At 39.1% G+C, this 20,751-nt stretch overlaps 1 protein-coding gene across 1 annotated transcript in view; it reads right to left on the bottom strand.

Moving 5' to 3' along the window:
• Positions 1-20,751, bottom strand: part of nbas (NBAS subunit of NRZ tethering complex) — a 287,616-nt gene that overhangs the window by 225,241 nt on the left and 41,624 nt on the right. Inside the window, exons 16-18 of the mRNA XM_088324534.1 lie at positions 15,310-15,435; positions 15,082-15,233; positions 14,866-15,000 (exon numbers count right to left, since the gene is read on the bottom strand). Coding sequence (XP_088180660.1) covers positions 14,866-15,000; positions 15,082-15,233; positions 15,310-15,435 — 413 coding nt within the window. The remainder of the gene's footprint in view (positions 1-14,865; positions 15,001-15,081; positions 15,234-15,309; positions 15,436-20,751) is intronic.

Genomic DNA, 20,751 nt, shown 5'->3' with positions numbered 1-20,751 from the left:
CTTTCAGGATTACCAGACAGCAAAGGATGATGCGATTACAAATAATACAGAGATATTGTCCACAAAAAGTATAGGTAATTCATATGCTATAGAGTAGAACTGTGTTTTAAGCTTAGATTTAACAGTTAATATTCTTTGATTTTTACCATCCTAGGTGGATGAATGATCGTCTTTGTGTGGAGTCAAACATTTTGCAGAAGTTGTAACAAAAACCCGATCAGTCCAAATGTATTTTATTCTATTTAAAACCTCTGATTTCGTTTAGCCCAAATGTTTGAGTCTTATTTGTATTGAAAGCTTAAAAGTTGAAATGCAAGTTAGTGTTTGAAGAAAAACACAATGTTACAATCGTTGTAATATTGAAATGCACTTCATGATTATTCATACATTTGAATGCAATCATTTACTCCAATTGACTTCATTATATATCCATCTCAGTTTTATTCGTTCTTTACATTGTCTCAAGTTGTGTCTTAATTTGCTTGAGTCTTATCAGCACCTGCAAGATCCAGGCTGGACAAAGAGCTGGTGTTTGGTTGAGTTGTTCTACTAATGATTCGTTTTTTTTTCACATCCCGCCTCTAGATGTATACAAGTGATTGTCAACCATTTTGATTGTGCATCTTGTGAAACAATACAGTCTTGCTGTGTACTCACATGCCCATAATATATTCTGTTTATTGATATAGTATTTGTAAAATAAATCTCAATGGAACGGAACAGCTCAACTGCAGTACTTTTTTTGCCTCTCTTTTCTCACAATCCAGAAGTTTAACACATGAGGAGAAAAGGCTTCAAACGGTCACCCTTAAGTCATTTTAAATATGAAACCTTTGGTCAATGGGACCTATCGATGTAAAAAGATATTTATTTCACTTTGGAAAATAATGATAAACACTTTTGGTCCACTTTCTAAATCACGTGTAATGTATTTTTTGAATGAAATGAAATGATCTGCATTTATATAGCGCTTTTCAAGTCAAGACTTCCCAAAGCGCTTTTCAGTGTGCTTCACATTTCCCAATAGCGGCCGTGCAGCCATGTAAGGCGCTAACCTGCTTATTGGGGGTATTAGGGGTTCAGTGTCTTACCCAAGGACACTTCGACATGTCCTATTATTTTTTAAATACAGGAATAACGGAAAAAAAAAAAAAACGATTTGCTTTGTATTTGTATTAGCTTTATTGACTAACGCAACCAACAAAATCGTCAACTGATTTGTCAAGTAGTAATTCTTACCGCTCTATTCAAGAGTTTTGTTTACTGTCTAAATATTTGTTTAGGCTTATGATAAAATATTCTAGTTTCTGCCAGAAAGCGGAGGAAGGTTTGGTTAAAACACACAAGATAGTAGCAGGTGTTTAACGACTTTCTTTTTCTGTTTCATAGGAAATGTTTGCAAAAGTATGCACACCCTTTTGACAATTTTTGTATTTAAAAACTGAAACATATGTATTTTTTCATATCTAATTACTGTAATCCCTCTTTTATAGTAGTTATTGGGGACCATAACCCCTCTTATGTGATAAACTCTGCTCCCATATTTTAACTGGGCACTGCTGGTACCTGCTCACAGCAATAGTTGACCAGCAATAATGGATCAGGGTCGAACAGGTGCTGTGATGACATGAATTTCTTCTCATTTGATACCTCCCGTCTCGATTACTGTAATGCACTACTCTCTGGTCTCCTGAAGTCTAGAATCAAGTTTCTTCAGCTCGTACAAAATGCCGCAGCGAGGCTTTTAACTAGGACAAAAAAGTACGATCACATAACACCGATTTTGGCTAACCTGCATTGGCTCCCAGTTAGCCATAGATGGACCCGAAAGAGCCGGTTCCTATTAGTGAGCCGAGCCGAAGAAGCCGGTTCTCGAAAAATTCAACTTTGTTCTACTTCGACCTTGACTTCAAAATACAGAATTTAAAACACAACGTCAGGGGAACCAGTGTATTTTTACCTTCATGCACTGTAACTTTGACTTAAGTCGCTTCTTAGTTCGCAATTTCGAGCCCTGATTTTTGTGAGCTGGCTAGATTTTCTTGTGCGCGGAAAAGCTCTGGGCGGTGCACGATTGCGCACACACGCAGCTTAGAGGGAACATTGCGCTGGATAGATTTTCTTGTGCGCTGAGAATGTGCGGGCAGTGCGCCATTGCGCACAGCTTGGAGGAAACATTGGCCGTGACATACCAAAGGTTTACAGTAATAACAGTTTTTTCCAATTACTTGAAATATACACAAAAACTGGAGTGTTTAACTTACTGTTTTCCACTATAAATGCTAGCACAACAAATGGAAAACTTGGATGGTGTTGCATTTGATTCTAATTCAAAATAGTCTATGGACATGGCAAAAAGCAAAGGTTAATGAATGGGTGCCTCAAAGATGTTAGCAGGTAAGCTTTTCTCATCCCGAAGAAAAATGTATAACGACTCCCAATACAGCTGGAGGCTTCCCCAATACCGCCCAATACAATCTCCTGGGGCGCCAAGTCGGCATCATCTCTGTCTAATCACAGCAAATCAACTGAGCATAACAACCGGGCAAGTCTCTGGTCCTCTGACGCAATGGACGGCGCTTGTCGGCCAGGTGACTGATTGCGCGGTGCGCCCGGGCGAAATCCATTTTCTGCGTAAGTGAATCACCACAGTAAATAAAGCGGACGGCCGCAAATAACAAGGCCCCGTGCTTTATTGGATGCACGCGACTCCCAATCAGGAAGGGAATGAAAGCCGAGCGAGGAGAACGCTCATATGAGGGCTTTCAATTGCATAAATGCGAAATGGAATCATTGTTGGGAAGCACAATGATTACATCTAAAGAATGGCGGCTTTGTGCAGTCTGGGCGATGTCAGAGCAAAGAAACATCCATTAATTACATAAAAAGGCGGAATACAAAACGTCACAGTAGTTTCTAAAAATAATCCAGTGTAATTAGTTTTAGACAGCACAAGAATTTTCTTTTGAAATAATTATTTTTTTAATTAAGTTATCAAGTGTAATTATAATTCAATTCCTTAAATTTTACATCACCTAGTTTTTGGTAATTCATTTTCAAACCAGAGTTTTTATTTTAGAATAAATAAATGAGCAATCCTCAGGGTTGGGTAGGGTTACTTTAACTGGATTACTTTCAATGACTTTTGGATGACTCCAACACATTTTTGCCGTTCCATGTATTCCGTTACTCCCCAGGCCTGCAGAAAATTGAGTCATTTCATTCCTATTTAGTTTCTTTTGTCTTTTATTAGCATATTTGGTATTGGAGTCATCCAAAAGTCATTGAAAGTAATCCAGTTAAAGTAACCCTACCCAACCCTGGCAATCCTATACACACATTTTATTGCATTATTTGTTTTGTATTATACCCAAAAATAATCAAGTCAAGTCAAAAACAAAAACTTGTTTTTAATAGATTTTAACCATACATATTTGAGTTCTATAGGTGGTTAGTTATTTTGTAAGGACTTTCAAAGCCAAATTTTCCAATTTCTCCTGTACCATTAAAATAAAAATCTGGTGTGAATCGTGTATTATGCAGAGCCACAAATATATCTGTGATTTACCGATGCAATTTTTAATCTAATGTGTGCATTTATCAAGACATATGATTTTAGGAATTTGAGTAAATCGCGAAAATATTTATGGATCTGAACGATACGTGTGTAAATAGTGTTGAGACGAATCTCTCTACATATAGGTGTCTGGTAAAAATGACCTAAATAATATGGAGCATACATTTTAAGTTGCAGGAAGTTCTTCCCATTACAATTTACCACTGGGAAACATGACCTTAACGATATGTATGTCCAATAATAAATTTCCAGAATTAATACATAATCCTTGCACTAACATTTTATAGTGCCCTGTTTAGCTGTAACATGCATGTCCTACATGTCCTCTTGGTAGGTGGCGATAACGCTTCATAAGGCAATGCCATACAAACCAATGCCAGCTGCAGTTAATAACAAGGGAAGGGAAAAAAGCAATAGCAAAGCCAGCAGAGAGCAATGTTGGTGTTTTTTTAAGCAGACTTATTGGGAAAAAAATTGAGAATTTACAAGCCAAAATTCAATTCTTCACCTAAAATTCAAGCACTTTCAAGTCCTTTACAACACATTTGAATCCAAGCATTATCAAGGATTTCAAGCGACCTGTTAAGGGGCCGTGAACTGTAAAATCTGGGGATAGCACAATTCATGTTTAAATAATGTAACTAGTAACCAATGTTCCCTCTAAGCTCCGTGTGTGCGCAATTGCGCACTGCCCAGAGCTTTTCCGTGCACAAGAAACTCTAGCCAGGTCACAAAAATCAGGGCTCGAAATTGCTATTTAACAAGCGAATTAAGTCAAAGTTACTGTGCATGATGGTAAAAATACTCGTGTTCCCGTGACGTTATGTTCTAAATGCGGTATTTTGAAGTGAAGGTCGAAGTAGAACGAAGTTGAATAAAGTCAGGAGAGTTTTTCGAGAATCGGCTTCTTCGGCTCGGCTCACTAAAAAGAACAGGCTCTTTCGGGTCCTAAACGGCTCTTCAGCTTGTTTTTGCTTCTTTCATCCCTATATGACCAATTATTATGTAAAATTACGCACAAAATGACTTAAAGGAATGGGGAATAGAACAAAAAAGAAAAAATACCAAAATGAAAAAGTAGTGAAAAGCTGAGAAAAAAAGAAACAAGACGAAGAGAAACAAAGGAAAAAAAGTAAATAGAGAACAAAAAGAAAAAAGTTTGTGTTGCATTCAAATAATTTCCAATTAAACCAAGTCAATCTTGTTGTACTTCCACTAAAAAATGTAATTAAATACAGTTCTGTATCGTGCAACCGACTCAATAAGCCCCCCAAAATGTTAGTCCTATGCGACAAAAGATACCAGGAAAAAAAAGAAATGGAAATCTTGTGAAAGAATTGTTGTAAAAACAAATGTTTGTAGGCCGTACAACCTTTGCAATATTTTAGTCAATTCATTCAAAAGTGAAAAATAATTTTGCATTGCCGGAAACTCAGCAAAATGTAACGTGATGTCAAGTTTTGGACATGTTTGATAATGACTTAGTTGCCACACTTGGGATTGCTGTTGCTCACTGTTGTTTCAAGCGTTGCTCACCGACTTTGTGTGAACGCTCAGACCCCTGGAAAAATTGGAGGGAACATTGCTAGTAACTGTAGTTATTACTTTTTTTCTGTAAAGAGCCCAACACTGGTCTTTGCCAATTTTTTAAAATATTTTTTCATAAGAGGCAGGTACTGCACTGCAAGAGCTATCATTAAGTTGCGGGCAAAACCTTTACCATTGCGTATTAACAACCTGTGAGGGGAAAAGTGAGAAGTGCAAAGCCGGCTAATAACAGTGATCGAGTGAAGACTGACCACAGAGGAACTGACCCCTCCACTGCAGTCTTAATCCCTCATTACAGGGCGCAGTATCACTCCTTATCGGTCTTCCTCTACACACACTGGCAGAGATTAACACCGGCTCATGGTACGCACGGTCGCATCAAAGCTCGCCGGCTTAGCGCTAGCACTGGCGCTAATTACTGTGTTGCTCTTCAAAGCCCACAAGTGTTGAGAGGAGGGGAAAAAAAATGATTATAATGACAACACATGGCCTGACCTAAAATCCCAAACAGTAGGTGTAACAATGCGTGTTAGCTTGTGCTAAAAAGACTAAAAGCTTTGTTTGGAACAGGTGTAAAAATGGTGGCGGCAGGTGGAAATAAAAGTGGGTTTTGCGCTTTACGTAACCCCAGAAACAACTATTGCGTGAAAGCTACCAATTTAGATGAGAAGTTTTTTGGGGGGTTTGTCATTAAGAATATTATATATATATATATATATATATATATATATATATATATATATATATATATATATATATATACAGTGGAACCTCTGTTTTCGAATGCCTCTCAGTTCGAACAAAAATTTTGAAAAATTCTTGCTTCGCTGTTCGGTCAAAAATTCGGAGTTCGAACGCCGGTAATGCCTGAGTGCGTACGCTAGAGTGCGATGCTGAGCGGCGTACGGGTGTAGATGGCCCCCACCCCTCGTGACCAACTGTTATCTCGTGCACACTTGCCACGTTTTGCTTTCGCTTTTAATATCGGTGAGTGTTTTAGCCCCTAACTATGCCTCCGAAGAAGGTCGGTGCAAGCAGGACAGGTGAAAAAAGAAAAGTTGTTCGTACAACTATTGCCTTTAAGAAAGATATAATAGTTAAATATGAAAGAGGTGTGCGAGTTTCCGATATTGCTAGGGAATACCGCATGCGCCTTCTGCTGACCACCACAAAGGTAAGAAATCCTATTCATAATTCTTTTCTTTATCTTTTTTTTTTTTTTTTACACGTTCGCGTTATCGTAATCTTCCGTACGAAAGATTACCCTAACGCGAACATACGATTAGCCTGGGTTAGCTTTATGATTCGAGGTAAATATTCAGGGTGTTGGAACTGAGCCCAAAATTCAGGGTGTTGGAACGGAGCCCTCTTTCCAATGAAGCGCTTGCCACTTGTGGTGCTAAATGACTTGTAAACGAGCTGACTCTTTTTATTTTTACACGTTCATGTTAGCGTAATCTTTCGTACCGACGATTACGATAACGCGAACGTACGAATAGGCTGGGTTAGCTTCATGTTTACGTTAAACATTCATGGTAAACATTCAGGGTGTTGGAACGGATTAAAACGATTTACATTATTTTTGATGGAAAAAATTATTTCGGTGATTGAACAAATCAGTTCTCGAACAGGGTTCTGGAACGGATTATGGTCGAGAACCGAGGTTCCACTGTATACCACAGCCATATACCCCTAGTGGGAGGTGGATAGAGTCACTTCTGACTCTTTTGGGGTGATTGATTCAGAGGAGGGGATTTACAGTCAAGGTGTCACACCAAAAAAAAAATAAAAGGAAAAAAAAAACTTGTTTTGGCTGTACGCTAAAAAAATCCTTTATATAAAAGCTCACTATATAATCTGTGTTCAGTGTCCAGATACCTTATGATGAAATCCACAGAACAAACTGTAAACACGCCAAAACACTGGAAGAGAATTTAAAGTTATTTGATTGGGTGAGTGGGAGGGATGGGTGGAGCTATGCAAAAAGTGCAAGCACTCCCTCCCATCTTTCGCCCTATGCCGTCTGCGCCAAATGTAAGCACGTCAGGCTCCCTGTTTGCAGAATCTTGTGACGTTTTTACAAAATAACTGCTTGCATCTGGTTTTGAAACCAATATAAAAAACAAGGTCAAAATGAATTTAACCGATCTTGAGTCATTGCAAGAAAGAGACAAGTTTAAAGTGGTATGTTTGTTGATTTTGGGACACGGGCTCTGGCATTCTCTTTTTTTTTTTATCAAATCATCAAAATAAATGTGCTGAAGACTAAGCTTTTGACTGGGGCGTGGGTTTAGCAATTTAGTCAATTTGTCTCATAATATATGGTGTGGCTTTCCCAAAATAAAATTCATATATTTTGCTTTTATGGCTCTTTGAGTCAAAAAGGTTCCCGACCCCTGACCTAGAGGGAGCAGACATAAATGTCGGCCATCTTAATGCTATGGGTACCATAAAACCTTGGAAAAGTCTCTCTGGTTTATATTCTTGGCTTTTTAGAAGATCAGATTTGATATTTATAGTCATTGTCAAAGAGCAATAAAACTTCCTTTTTGTTTTCTGTTGCACAATACAATACAGCGACAACTAGTGGACAAATAACAGGTACTGATTTTTAATATTACATTATTTTATATGGCAATTGACTATTCCTTTAATTCCAGGTCACTTTTTGTTAAAAGCCCAGTGAAATGAAGCAGAAAACGATATCAACTACAATTGTGAGTTGGGTGGGTGAGGGTGCTTGGTTGGGTGAATCCCTTAACCACTAGGGTTGTAGGAGCACCATTTCCTGTGCTGTGTTTTGGGCACATACAGCCTGTTGGCGCCCATCTAGGGGCGGCAGTGGCTCAGGAGGAGGTAGATCGCTCGTCTTGGGATCAAGAGATCGCAGTTCGAATCCCAGCTCCTCCGTGTTACATGTCGAAGTGTCCTTGGGTAAGACACTGAACCCCTAATACCCCCAGTATGCAGGTTAGTGCCTTTCATGGCTGCACGGCTGCTATCGGGAAAAGTGAAGCACACTGTAAAGTGCTTTGGGAAGTCTTGACTTGAAAAGCGCTATATAAATGCAGATCATTTCATTTCATTTAATCTAATTTTGAGTACAGATACATATGAAAAAAAAGACATGTCCACCCCTAGTTCAACATATGTCTAAGTAAGAGCCAATTCTGTTTAGTTGGATTTCTAAATGGCCAATTATAACAGCAGGAATTGATTACTGTGCATTGATTAGAACCATGCAAACCATTTTTTGTTTCATTCAAGCGCTCCCTTATTTTTCTTTCCAGGAAACAGAAACAATTTGTCCAAGTAAAAAGGCGTAACTGCTGAAATATGTGAGGCTGTAGTCTAAAGAATGACAACAATAACCAAGGGTGCACTGCTCAACTCCACATTTATCGATTTGAATTAAGATGGAGATTTAGAAGATTAAGAGAGGACTTAAAGCATCTAACCAGATCTTTGATTGATTTCACAATTGATTACGTGTGTGGGAAAAGGAATATATAAGAGAGCTAACTAGCTAGCAAACAACCACGATACAGAAAAATCTCATGAAAGGAGACATTTTAATCCCCGGCCAAAAATTTGCGTTTGACTGAAAAAGCAAAAGCTGCAATCCCTTAAGTGTGATTTATTGTGTTGCATTTTTTTGTAACGCAGTTTGTTACATTCACCGCACATGCACACAAACAACAAACAGATGGTTGATAAAAAAGATAAAAACTATATTTTTGTTGATAAATGATAGAAGTAGACAAAAATACATTATTGAGTGCCAGGGTTTATAGGTAGTATTTATGTACAGTGCAACCTCGGTTTTCGAACGCCTCTCAGTTCGAACAAATCGGAGTCCGACCCAAAATTTCGAGAAATTCTTGCTTCGCTGCTCGGTCAAAAAATAGCAAAATATGAAGGAGCTGTGCGAGTGTCTGATCCTCTCCCCACCGTACACAAGCGCCTTCTGCTGACCACCACAAAGGTAAGAAATCCTATGCATAATTCTTTTCTTTATCCTTTATTTTTTATTTTTACACATTCATGTAAGCGTAATCTTTCATACTGAAGATTACGATAACGCGAACGTACGATTAGTCTGGGTTAGCTTTATGTTTACGTTAAACATTCAGGATGTTAGAACGGAGCCCAACATTCAGGGTGTTGGTATGCAGCCCCTTTTTCAATGAACCGCTCACCACTTGTTGTGGAGACCCGGGTGCTAAATGACTTGTAAACAACCAGATTTTTTTATTTTTACACGTTCAAGTCAGCGTAATCTTTCGTACGGAAGATTACGATAACGCGAACGTACGATTAGCCTGGGTTCACTTTATGTTTACGTTAAACATTCAAGGTAAACATTCAGGATGTTGGAACGGATTAAAACAATTTTCATTATTTTTAATGGGAAAAATGATTTCGGTGATCGAACAAATCGGTTTTCGGACAGGGTTCTGGAACGGATTATGGTCGAGAACCGAGGTTCCACTGTACTCTAAAGTATAAGTGTGTTTTGGAGAATCAGCGAATGCATTACTGATACAAATGTCCACAAAAGTAAATTGCATCACGGACAAAACCAAAAAAGTAAAACTGGGGTGTTCTTTAAAACTGCTAACAATTTACAGTAACCCCCTTTAAACACCGTCAAACTTTTTATTGGGCTAATTAACGCTAGATTTAGATACTAGCGCAGTCGGTCGCTAATTCTAGCAGTAAAATTCCTTTTCACAAAAGAGGCTTATTAACAATGACAGTTCTTAGTGACACCAGTTGCATTTAAATGGAGTAAATTTCAAACTCAAAAAAGATATTCGAACAATCAGATTTTTTTTAACCTAATTACAATAATTTACTCTTTTTAATGTTAATGAGTAACATCAAAGCGGCGCCGCCGGGGCGGCAGCCTTTCCAGCAGCTCCATGTTATTTCGTACTTTTTATGATTTATTGTTTTAAATGTCTGCTTCTATCTTCGGTGTTTTTCGTCCTGTTTGACAACTACACTTTGGATTACTTTCTTTACTCTTGTTATGGGTTTAATCGAGGAATCGACTCCTTGCCCTGAAGAATTCTCATGCCGGCGTGATGAGGGGGCCCTATCGTGGCTGCAGAGCCGGAGCTAGCTAAGTGGCTAGCGGCGTTATAAGTCTTCGGTACCGTCCGTAATTATGGTAAATGTGAGCTCTCTACCAAATAAGACCGACGAACTGGCTGTGCTGGTGAAAAACATCAAAGCGTACAGGGAGTGCAGTTTGCTGTGTTTTACGGAAACGTGGCTCACGTCTAGCATCCCGGATGCAAACGTGGAGCTACCCGGAGCCACTTCAGCACTGTTAGAGACACGAAAGCCTGCGGGAAGCGGAGAAGAGGTGGACTCGCTATCTACGTGAACACGAGGTGGTGTAACCCTGGGCAAAAAGATTTCCATCTGCTGCAGGGACGTCGAACTTTTGGACTAGCGTGTGATGTCATCCACTCCGCTGTTGCTAAACTACAACAAAGCACCCCTAGGCCATCCTGTTAATCTGTTAATAATCAACACAAGGATACTGCTGGAAGTGTGAATTTCCTTAAGGGGATGAAAAAAGTATCTATCTATCTATCTATATAAATAAATAAAGATTAGAATTGTAGTGATAACATGAATGTGTTTGGTTTAGGAAATCCAGTGACTACATAACCAATATTGAAATTGAATAAAATAACAGGGGGGAAAAACGAGGGAAAAAAAATCTTGGGTGTCTTTGTGTTGTTTAATATTCAACATGTATGGTTATGTGATAAGCTAGGAATGCAGTTGGCGACCCAAAATGTTGAACTAGGAGTTAACTATGCAAATATACCAGATGCGGATTAAATATTTTAATCATTTGACAGCACTAAAATAAAACAAACTGTCTGAAATTATGTGTTTCTTACATATTTAAAACTGTTAATCTTAAATTACGCTCAGAAAAATGTGAGTAATTGCAGTCAAATATTTAAGTTGCTTCTGAAACAGTATTCAAATGCAATACTTGGTAAAAAAAATTTCTACATGTTTAGATACAAACCTAAAAGTGGATTAAATGAGAGTAATCACGATTAAATATTTCAAATGCTTAAAAACACAGTTTTAATGTGATAGAATAATGGGATATAAAAAACATCTAGGGAGTATTAGTTTTTCTAATAAGTATAAGATATTAAAATATGCAATTAACTACGCAAAAACGTGAATAATCGAGTTTAAATATTTCAAAAGGTTTTAAATTTAAATAAAAATGAACAGATGGAAAGCAACAAAAATCAAGGTGTTTTGTGTACCGGTATTTTTTTTCTTAAAAAAATGCAACAGCATTTAAATTGTTCAACATAGTACATGTGCTTTGAAAATCCGGTACCTTGATTCATCTTAGAAGCGTGGGAAAGGGATAATCTATTATCTCTATATTACAGATTTACACCTACTGCGTCTGGGTCTGTAACTGGTCCAGGGGCTCACTATAATATTTTCAAAGCGCATGACGTAGTACCCTGAGGGACGAGGCAAACACTCGGCGCTACAAGACAACAATACACACAGGAAGAGCAGATGTGATCGATACCAAGCCATTTCTGTAACGGCGGTGTAGTTAAAAAGAAATTAGGAGAATTATTATCAATTTCTGGCCTCAAGGCGGCACGAGGACAGTATGCTTCACACGCGTACGCACGTGCACCAAAGAATTCATAAAAGCAGCAATCTATTAAACTGAAGTGATTTCTTTCAAGCCAATCATATTTTGTTTTCGAGGACGGAATTTAAGAGTGAAAAGTGCACATCCGTTGAGCTGAAGTATAAGTACCTCGTGAGCAGGAGACACAATGGAGAGTGTCCCAGTCGCAGGAGAAGCTACATTTGCACGCAAATGCATTTTTAATGAGTGCCATCTATTTGCGTAAACGCAACGTTTTTCTCCCCACGTTTACCTTGCGAACGATTTAATTGGGTTTAATGCGCGTAGGAAGGGGCTTGATGGTGCGAGCGGATTGGCACGTATGAGAGGTGATTAGTGGCCACTGAAGGCTTTTTCATTAGTCTTTCCCCGGGCGCTTAACAACAAAGGCATAAATTACGCCGAGCTGATTAGCCGCTAATCTTTGCTACCGCCGCCGCCAAGTCCTCATGTCCAGGCTAATGTCCCCCCCTCCTCCCTACTAACTTGATGTGGTTTAGGGCAGCGGCCAGTCTTCTGTTTGCCTCGCACAAACTCCCCTTTTGAACTGTACAGTATTGTCTGATACCGAAACTTTATTGATTTGAAATTAACTGAATGCCTCGTCATTAGAATAGAATAGAATAGAATATACCTTTACTGTCATTGTTACAACATGGGTTGAATATATTGTGCCGACATTGGACGTGGCACTCCAGTTCCACGTTTTACAGTGAGGATAAGGAAAAGAAAGACGATAAAGGAACAAAGAGGATGTTTGTGTACTGTCCTTGTTGCATAGGCTTTGTTTTCCTTCGGAGGGGGGGTGTATGAGGGGGTGAGGGACAGACAGAGATGGCCGGATACAACTCGATGTTTGTTCTTACTGTACACACGGTCCAGTGTTTTTCCCCCTGGTGGCTCAGTCCTCGTATTGAATGAATTTGGGAAGTACAGTCCTTAAGCATGCCTGATTAAAGTCGCCGGCGACGATAGAAGCTCCGGCGGGGAGTGCAAGCTGCTGTTTATTGATAGCAGCGGGCAGGAGATTTAGCGCTATGCTAACGTTAGCATCCGGTGGAACGTTAGCATCCGGTGGAACGTAAACAGCAACCACAATGACCACAGTTAGCTCTCTCGGTAGATAGAAAGGTCAACAAGCCGCAGGGTTAAAAGCTTGGCGTAAAAGATGCGGCTTATGGTTCGAATTTTACGGTACTTGCAATGGTCGCCAATACCAATTTCGGCTGCCTTCTTTAACGATCAGAAAGTTGAAATTAAATAGTTATTGGATTAAGGCAATAATAAAATATTTTGATGGGATTTGTCATGTTTTGCACAGAGAGGCGTATTTTATGTATTAATGGTATCAGTATGTGGCACTGGTATTGATGAACACTCAAAACAATGGTATTATTATCGGTCTGAAAAATGTGGAATTGAAATGTCCCATTTTTAATTCCCCAGAAAGCTTAAAGGGACGGTGTATTATTTAGCGCCTTGTTGTGGTAAAAATACTTAATTCATTTTAAAAAAACACTTGATTTGTTTAATGAGCAAAAATACATGAACTATCATATAAATGTGCATTTTTTTTAAATACTTGTAGGTGAAGAAATTTGCATTTGGATAAGATGGTTCTACTAGTGGGGGATGACATGTTTGTACTCCATCTTGCTGCTAAGGGTTAATCCTTTTTTATATTGTCTATTGCCCCTTTTTTTTCTTGATTTTGTCTTTATTTTTCCCTTTTTCTTTTTTTTTATTCTTTTGGTGCAGTTTGGACACTTTGATTCTCCGTAGCTTGTATTCTTCTTTGTGCTGTGTTATTCTCATCTTCATTTGCACTACACAATATGACATTTAGTGGTCAAATATTACAAACTGTACCTTTAAGGCAGAACCATAACGCAAAATGTGAATGCAGGTTATTACTCTTTAAACAACGAATACAGACGGACAATATCATTTTTCAATGTGGATATTGTGCCCTCATTTTTAAAAGGAAAGCTTGAGCTTCATTTTCCTATTTTTTTCCCATTTAACAAATTTGCTTAAAGGTGACCTTGCCAGGCTTCCTATTACTTCTTTTGTTAGTGATGGTTGTTTGAATATTTCTTAAGATAGGTTGTGAGTTGCAAAATGGACAACTAATTAAGAAAGAAATATGAATATTAAAAGTGCCTACTCAATGGTATATACTTACAAATGAATACTATTGCTAGCGCTTTCTAGGTCATATAAAGTAATTGTGAAATGGTTGTTAGTGTTTTTCTATTTTTAAAGACTGCCGCTGGGTTTCTAAATCTCAACCAAGTGCTGACTAATAGCAGTCCACTGATAAGTGAAGCAATGTCCGTGAGAGGAAATATTGCCCCTATACAGTGTTCATTTTAGCTGTGAAAAGTAATGGGTCCCGGGGACTCGCATGCTCAAAAATCTATGGCTCCCAACAGAGATCTATGGCTCCCCAAAATTTAGTCTTATCCAGGTTGAAATCGTAAATCGGCAACAAATATATAATATAAATCTATATATTCATTCAGTTTCAATCATCAAATTATGAATTCATTTTCTGCATCAAATTATTGTTGGTAATATATCGATGAAAGGGATAACCACAAACCTGTCTTTTTTTTATTTTCTCCTTTTATACTTCCTTTTTTTCTTAACTTATTTATACAACATAATTCGTAATATCAATCATCAAAGCAAGTGAGCCGTTTGAGAGCTGGCTCTCTTGAATGAGTTGAGCCGAAAAAGCCGGTTCTCTAAAAAGAAACAGACTTTCACTACACAACTCGAACCGCGAGACCAAAACAACAATGGCGGATCTGCCTGACGAAAAGTTTGGAGTGCAGTAAATCTTTGTTTAAATAATGACAATTTTGTGGCAAAAAGGTTGCGTCCCGGGGACGCACGTTGATTTGATCACTATGCGTCCCCAGAAAAAATGATGCGTCTAGGACGCCGGCAAACCAGAACACTGATATAACACCAATTGCCATTGAGTATACTCTTAGCATTCACAGCTCACCCTCTTCAAGCGCGCACTGACCTGCTGAAATCGACCTTGTCCAGCAGCTCTCGCTTCCTCTTGCTCTCATTTTCCTTCTTCATCTCCACCTCCTCCTCATCCGACAAGTCCTCATAGGGAAGGTCGTCCAGGTCCACGTCACCGGGCATGATGAACCTGTCAAGCGACGACAGCACAGGTGAGCTTCGCCACCGCTGAGAGAATTTTATTGAATCCAAAAAGAAGAAGAGTGTGCACCTGCCCCCATCCTCTTTGTTGCCAATAGCGATGAGGGCCTCGAGGTCTGTGCCCTTGAGGCCGTACTGCAAAAGCTCTTTGGCAGCGTCTACGTTCTCAGGGACGCGCTCCACACACTCGTGAAGGACCCACGAGCGCTTGCGGATCTTGCTCTGGAGATACACGGTGTTAAATGTGATGGGTGAAATTATAAAAAATATATTTTTTTTTTTTCCGTTTGTGACATACAAGATAATCTTGTATGGAGGCGATGCTGACGGTGCTTTTCCTCCATTGCCTCTGGTAGACCAAGTCTGAGTCCAGGTTGTATGCTTGGGCCAGAGACAAGGCCTCTCCATATTCTTCGTTGTCAATCTGTTGGATGCATGTCAAATTCAATGAAAATCATCATCCTTCCATTATTTGCACTGGGGTGCTGGAGCCCTTCCCAGCCCATTCCAGCTATCTTGGAGCAGGGGCTGTGGCCAACAAGTTCAGGAGACACTGAGACAGACCAGTAATCATACGCTTATTGGCTAAACAGCCAGTTTACATTTTTGGAATGTGGTAGGAAACCGAAGTGCACGGAGGAAACTCCGCACCGGGAAGCTGGTAGCTGGACTTGAACCTTGGACCCTCCGCACCATTATCACTCAGCCGCCGTTCGTTTTAATGAAATAACGATTTTTTTTTTATTATTTAGTCCATGGTTTGGAGAGAAATTGAGGACTGGAATTAGTCTAATGGCGACTGTCACCACACCAGGCCCCACCTCTTAAGGGCACAGAAGCAAAAAACAGGAGGTCCAATGGCAATGACATAAGCCAGTGTGATTTTCGACCAGTGTGCCGCGACACACTAGTGTGCCGTGAGAAATTATCCAATGTCACTTTTTAAAATTTAATAAAACATTTATGAATCATTTTCTGCAAATATGGAATTGTCAAGTGTCAGTGCTGTAAAAACTGGGGGTATTATAAATTATATTGTAATTAAACATACTCTTTAGTGTCATTTTCTAACATTTTTGGTTAGCGGTGTGCCGCAAAATTTTTTCCAATGTAAAAAACATGCCCTGGCTCAAAAAAGGTTGAAAAACACCGACATAAGCCATATGTGTAATTTGAAGCCCCTTAGTTTTACAATACTGTGCAGTTTTAACATGTGAAGAGTGTTGGAAAAATACGACTTTGTTTTAAAGGACATGAACGTTATGGTGATAAAATGACTTGAACGTTTGTTTGCATGTTGCGATCGACCTTGTGACAGGGATCGGTCACAGACTTTCGAACCAGAGCATGGACTGGAATCATGGCATGAATCGGTCCAAGTGTTTGTGAAAGCTTGGGTAAAAAAAAAAAAAGCCCAAGAAAGACTTAAATTTGATTTTAAATAATCAAAAGGGGAAAATTGTGGAGAATAATCTTGTTTTAACTCTTAATCATTGTATCTCAATGGAATTTGAGTCTTATAAAAGTAGCCAGAGGAAGCTCACGTAACAGGAAGTTGAAGTAATCAGTCTAAACCAAACTTAGAAATGTTTTTGCTTGAGAAGTCAGGTATTGATGAAATCGCTACATTACCGCCAGTGACGAAAGAGTATATTACTGGGTATTTAATAAAGATCTGGGCACTGCAAAGGTCACAGTTTGACTCTTGCATCTGTTTTTCATTAGCATTTAGATGAAAATTTCAAGGATATTCTTCCTTTAACTATTAGTAAGAAAAAGACAAATAACTATAAAAAGGATATGTTGCCTGTAAAATCGTCGCGAGGAAATTGCATAAGAATTACAGCAAAATGGTCGAATAATCAACATCATCTTTTTCTAGCTTGGTGGTTGGATTTTTTTTAGCCAATTTTCAATATTTTTTCTCATTTTAAGATTTATTTTAAGATTTTTTTCTCCTAAAATGAAACCATACTTAAAATAGGATGGATTATGCTCATTTTATTTATTATTTTTCTTCCATTTTAAAAAGATAAAAACCTTAGAAAAAGAATTAATCATTATCGCAAAGATACAAAACAGACAACAATTCTTTACTGAAAACCCCCAAATTATTGTCCATTACAAATAATCTTTAGCACAGTGAATCAGTTAAAAAATCTAAACAATTTGCTTATATTTAAAAAATATTTATGTGCAGCACTATCTTGAAATTATGACATTTTCTGAGGGTTATGTTTACATGCTTTTATGATGAATGCTTTTCAAAACCCAAGATTGAATAACAAATCTTTCTGTCACCACACAAATTTGTACTCTTTAAAACGACATGTAAGTGTTGTCAAAATAACATGTTTTCAAAGCAAAAATATTTTCTCCATTTTTGCGGGTGCTCCTTTACATTAATGATCAGCATCAGGCTTTAAGCACCAACTTAAATGGAAGCTTTTATGTCACATCAATGCCTATAAAAATGATTTGATCCGACAAAAGCGAGCCCAGGAGCATAGAGTGCGTGTGCAAACACACGTTTGCATACTGCGCATCCAACTCTGTCCATACGTGGGAGTACAAAGCAGCACATTAGCCAGACTGCACTTGCTCGAGGGCAGTGAAAACCCCACACAGTTATGTCGTAGGAGGACATCCAAAAAAACGTTTCCCTCCCTTCTTCTCTTTCGCCGTCTCGGCGGGTCGGCCTAATGAAAATGTCGGCGGTGTTGCCAGGGAGAGAGCGCATGTTGAGGACTATCCGACTGAATTCACGCCGGAATCGGTTTCCTTTGTGTGCTATTACCATTAGAAAGGAAGTCATGTCTTTTCTGTGGACGTTTCAAACATTAGGAAAAATTGAAAAGCCTTTGAATGTTCGAATGCCGAAATCCAGCCTTATCTTAAAGTATCACGGGATTTCCCCCCAGTTCTACATGGAATGGCGTTGTGTCTGCCTCAAGGGTGGGGTTAATCTATACAACAAAAAGTTATTGTGGTGTCAGTACTGTTTCCTGGTATTTAACAACATTTTTGTTTTACTAGATGATAATCGGGCAGCACGGCAGCGCAGTGGTTAGTGCGTGTGCGGCAGGTCTGAAGATCAAACCTTCCTGTGTGGAGTTTGCATGTTCTCCCCGTGCTTGCGTGAGTTTCCTCCGGGCACTCCGGATTCCTCCCACATTACGAAAACATGCATGTCAGATTAATTGGCCGGTCCAAATTGTCCCTAGGTCTGAATGAGCGAGTGAGTTGTCTGTCCCTGTGTGCTCTGCGACTGGCCGGCAACCAGTTCAGGGTGTCCTCTGCCCACTGCCCGAAGTTAGCTGATATGGGCTCCAGCACCCCCGCGACCCTACTGAGGATAAGCGGTGTAGATAATGGATGGATGGATAGATGATAATCTTGCTCATTTAAATAACCCTTTCTTATTTAACGACTTTTTTCTTAACAGACAGAAAAAATATGCAGAGAGTAATCAACACAGTTCAGAAAATCATTGGATATTCTCTGCACAGTCAGGAGTACATCGTCGGCTTGTAGTATTGCAAAAGTGGACATTGTAAAGTACTGGCCATCACCTCTTCACCTGTTGCCCTCCGATAGGCGCTACAGGTCCCTAAAAAGGGACCAACAGGCTCAGGGCTATCACAACCCTAAACAAGCGCTAAAATGCGAAATAAATATCTTGCCAGTTGCATTGAAAATATTGGTACGCATATCAAATTCATCGACTTATTTGGGAATTTGTGTTGCTGCTAAATGTTATTGCACTTTTTTATTTTACTATTGTTAAAGGGGGTTATTTTTTATTGCAGTTTCCAAGCACTTGTAAATATTTTTGCCTATTTTTGCCTCTAAAGGTGCAACATATAGTGCACATATACACAAAGGATTTAAAGATAAAATTTAAAAGAAACATAGAATAAAAACTTGTTATAAAAAATTATTTTGTATTTAATATTTTTTGTCTCATATTATTTTAATTATTTATTATATTACTGTGTTTCAATTAATTGTTTACACACAATGAAATACTTATTAGCTGATTAGAAGAAAGATGATTACTTCATTGATTTTACTACATCAGGGGTCTTCAACGTGGTGCCCGCCGCCCCTAAGAACGCCTGAGAAGCCTCGAACAGGTTCTGAAAAGAGCTCACCAATGATGGGTGAATGTGATGTTAGTAAATTTGATTTTCAAATGGCATAATGTTTTAGTGGTTAATTTAACTTCTAATAAATACAACCTGGTAATAACATCGTAACAACCAAGTAATGTTATTTCATTAATGTATATATAAATGGAAACGGGCAGCACGGCGGCGCAGTGGTTAGCGCGTGTGCGGCACAGTTCTGAGGTCATGAAATCGAACCTTCCTGTGTGGAGTTTGCATGTTCTCCCCGTGCTTGCGTGGGTTTCCTCCGGGCACTCCGGTTTCCTCCCACATTCCAAAAAATGCATGTCAGGTTAATTGGCCGGTCCAAATTGTCCCTAGGTGTGAATGAGCGAGTGAGTTGTCTGTCCCTATGTGCCCTGCGACTGGCTGGCAACCGGTTCAGGGCGTCCCCTGCCCACTGCCCGAAGATAGCTGGGATGGGCTCCAGCACCCCCGTGACCCTACTGAGGATAAGCGGTGCAAATAATGGAAAATGGAAGCTCTTGGTGACAAGCAGTAACAAAAAGTAGCTTTCAACTTCAAAAAGCTTCTAACTGGTATTTTTGCAGTGTACTCATAAGTTTTCATATTTCATATTTCTCTGAAAATGAATTACCTTATTTAAACTATACCTATTAAGGGACATCTGTATTTGATAGGTAATTTATCATTTTTCTTTGGCAGGTTTGCTAAGATTGTGTTAATTGATTACCATGTTTTGTTAGAATTTCTTTGATAAAGTAAAATACACTACAGCCTTAAAACCATCTTCAATAAATTGCTGGGATAGGTCGTAATCAATTAGTTAGCAATTCTCCTAGTCTCCATGCACTCAATCCACATTAATATAGGGGGGGATGACTGCCTAGCATATGTGGGGATATATTTTGTGGTGGATTTTTTGGGGGGATTGGGGGTTGAAGAAAATCTGCAGCAGGTCTGGACAGCAAGTGTTTCAGAGCGATAGTAATAATGATCTAGTACTTTTAACTCTGGGCTGTTGGAAATGATGGGCAAGACTAATGGCCCCCAATGATGATGACAGTGATGAAGAAGGTGCTGGACGGGGGCTCATAAAAATGACTGATGAGCCGGCCGCGCTCAAACTTGGAGGGCTTTGTGAAAGTGCAGATTGGAGCCTTTGCTGCAATTTGTCGCGAGCGCTAGCTGAATCTCTGAGCGCCGCAATTAGCGTTCGGGAGGAAAAACCTCGGGTGAGCGCAGAGCGATTGTATCACAGGGAACAAAGACAGCAGTTGTTTTGTTGCTTCGCTCAGCTGAATTCTTACTTGGAAGAAGGGTTGGCAATATCGCCCCCCCAAAATGTTTTTTTTTTTAAGTCACTCTGGGCGATTACCATTTTTTTCGGTTACAAAAACAATAAACCTATCCCAAGATGTTAAAAATGCTGGTGTATGCTGTCAGATGGGCAGCTGCACAAGTCAATGTCTTCTAAGCAAAAAAAAAACTTGGAAGCATGGCAACCGCTAGCGTTTAGCAGCTCTTTATATTGAAAATAAATTATTTTATCAATTTGAACTCAAAAAGAAATGTTGATTACGAGCAGGCAATCGGTGGATTATTATCGG

Source organism: Urocampus carinirostris, chromosome 20 (genome assembly GCF_059441175.1).
Source record: "Urocampus carinirostris isolate Australia breed hairy pipefish chromosome 20, RoL_Ucar_1.0, whole genome shotgun sequence".
NCBI classification, from domain to species: domain Eukaryota; kingdom Metazoa; phylum Chordata; class Actinopteri; order Syngnathiformes; family Syngnathidae; genus Urocampus; species Urocampus carinirostris.
Note: the sequence above shows the minus strand (reverse complement) of the source record. Positions and strands in the feature narration are given on the sequence as shown.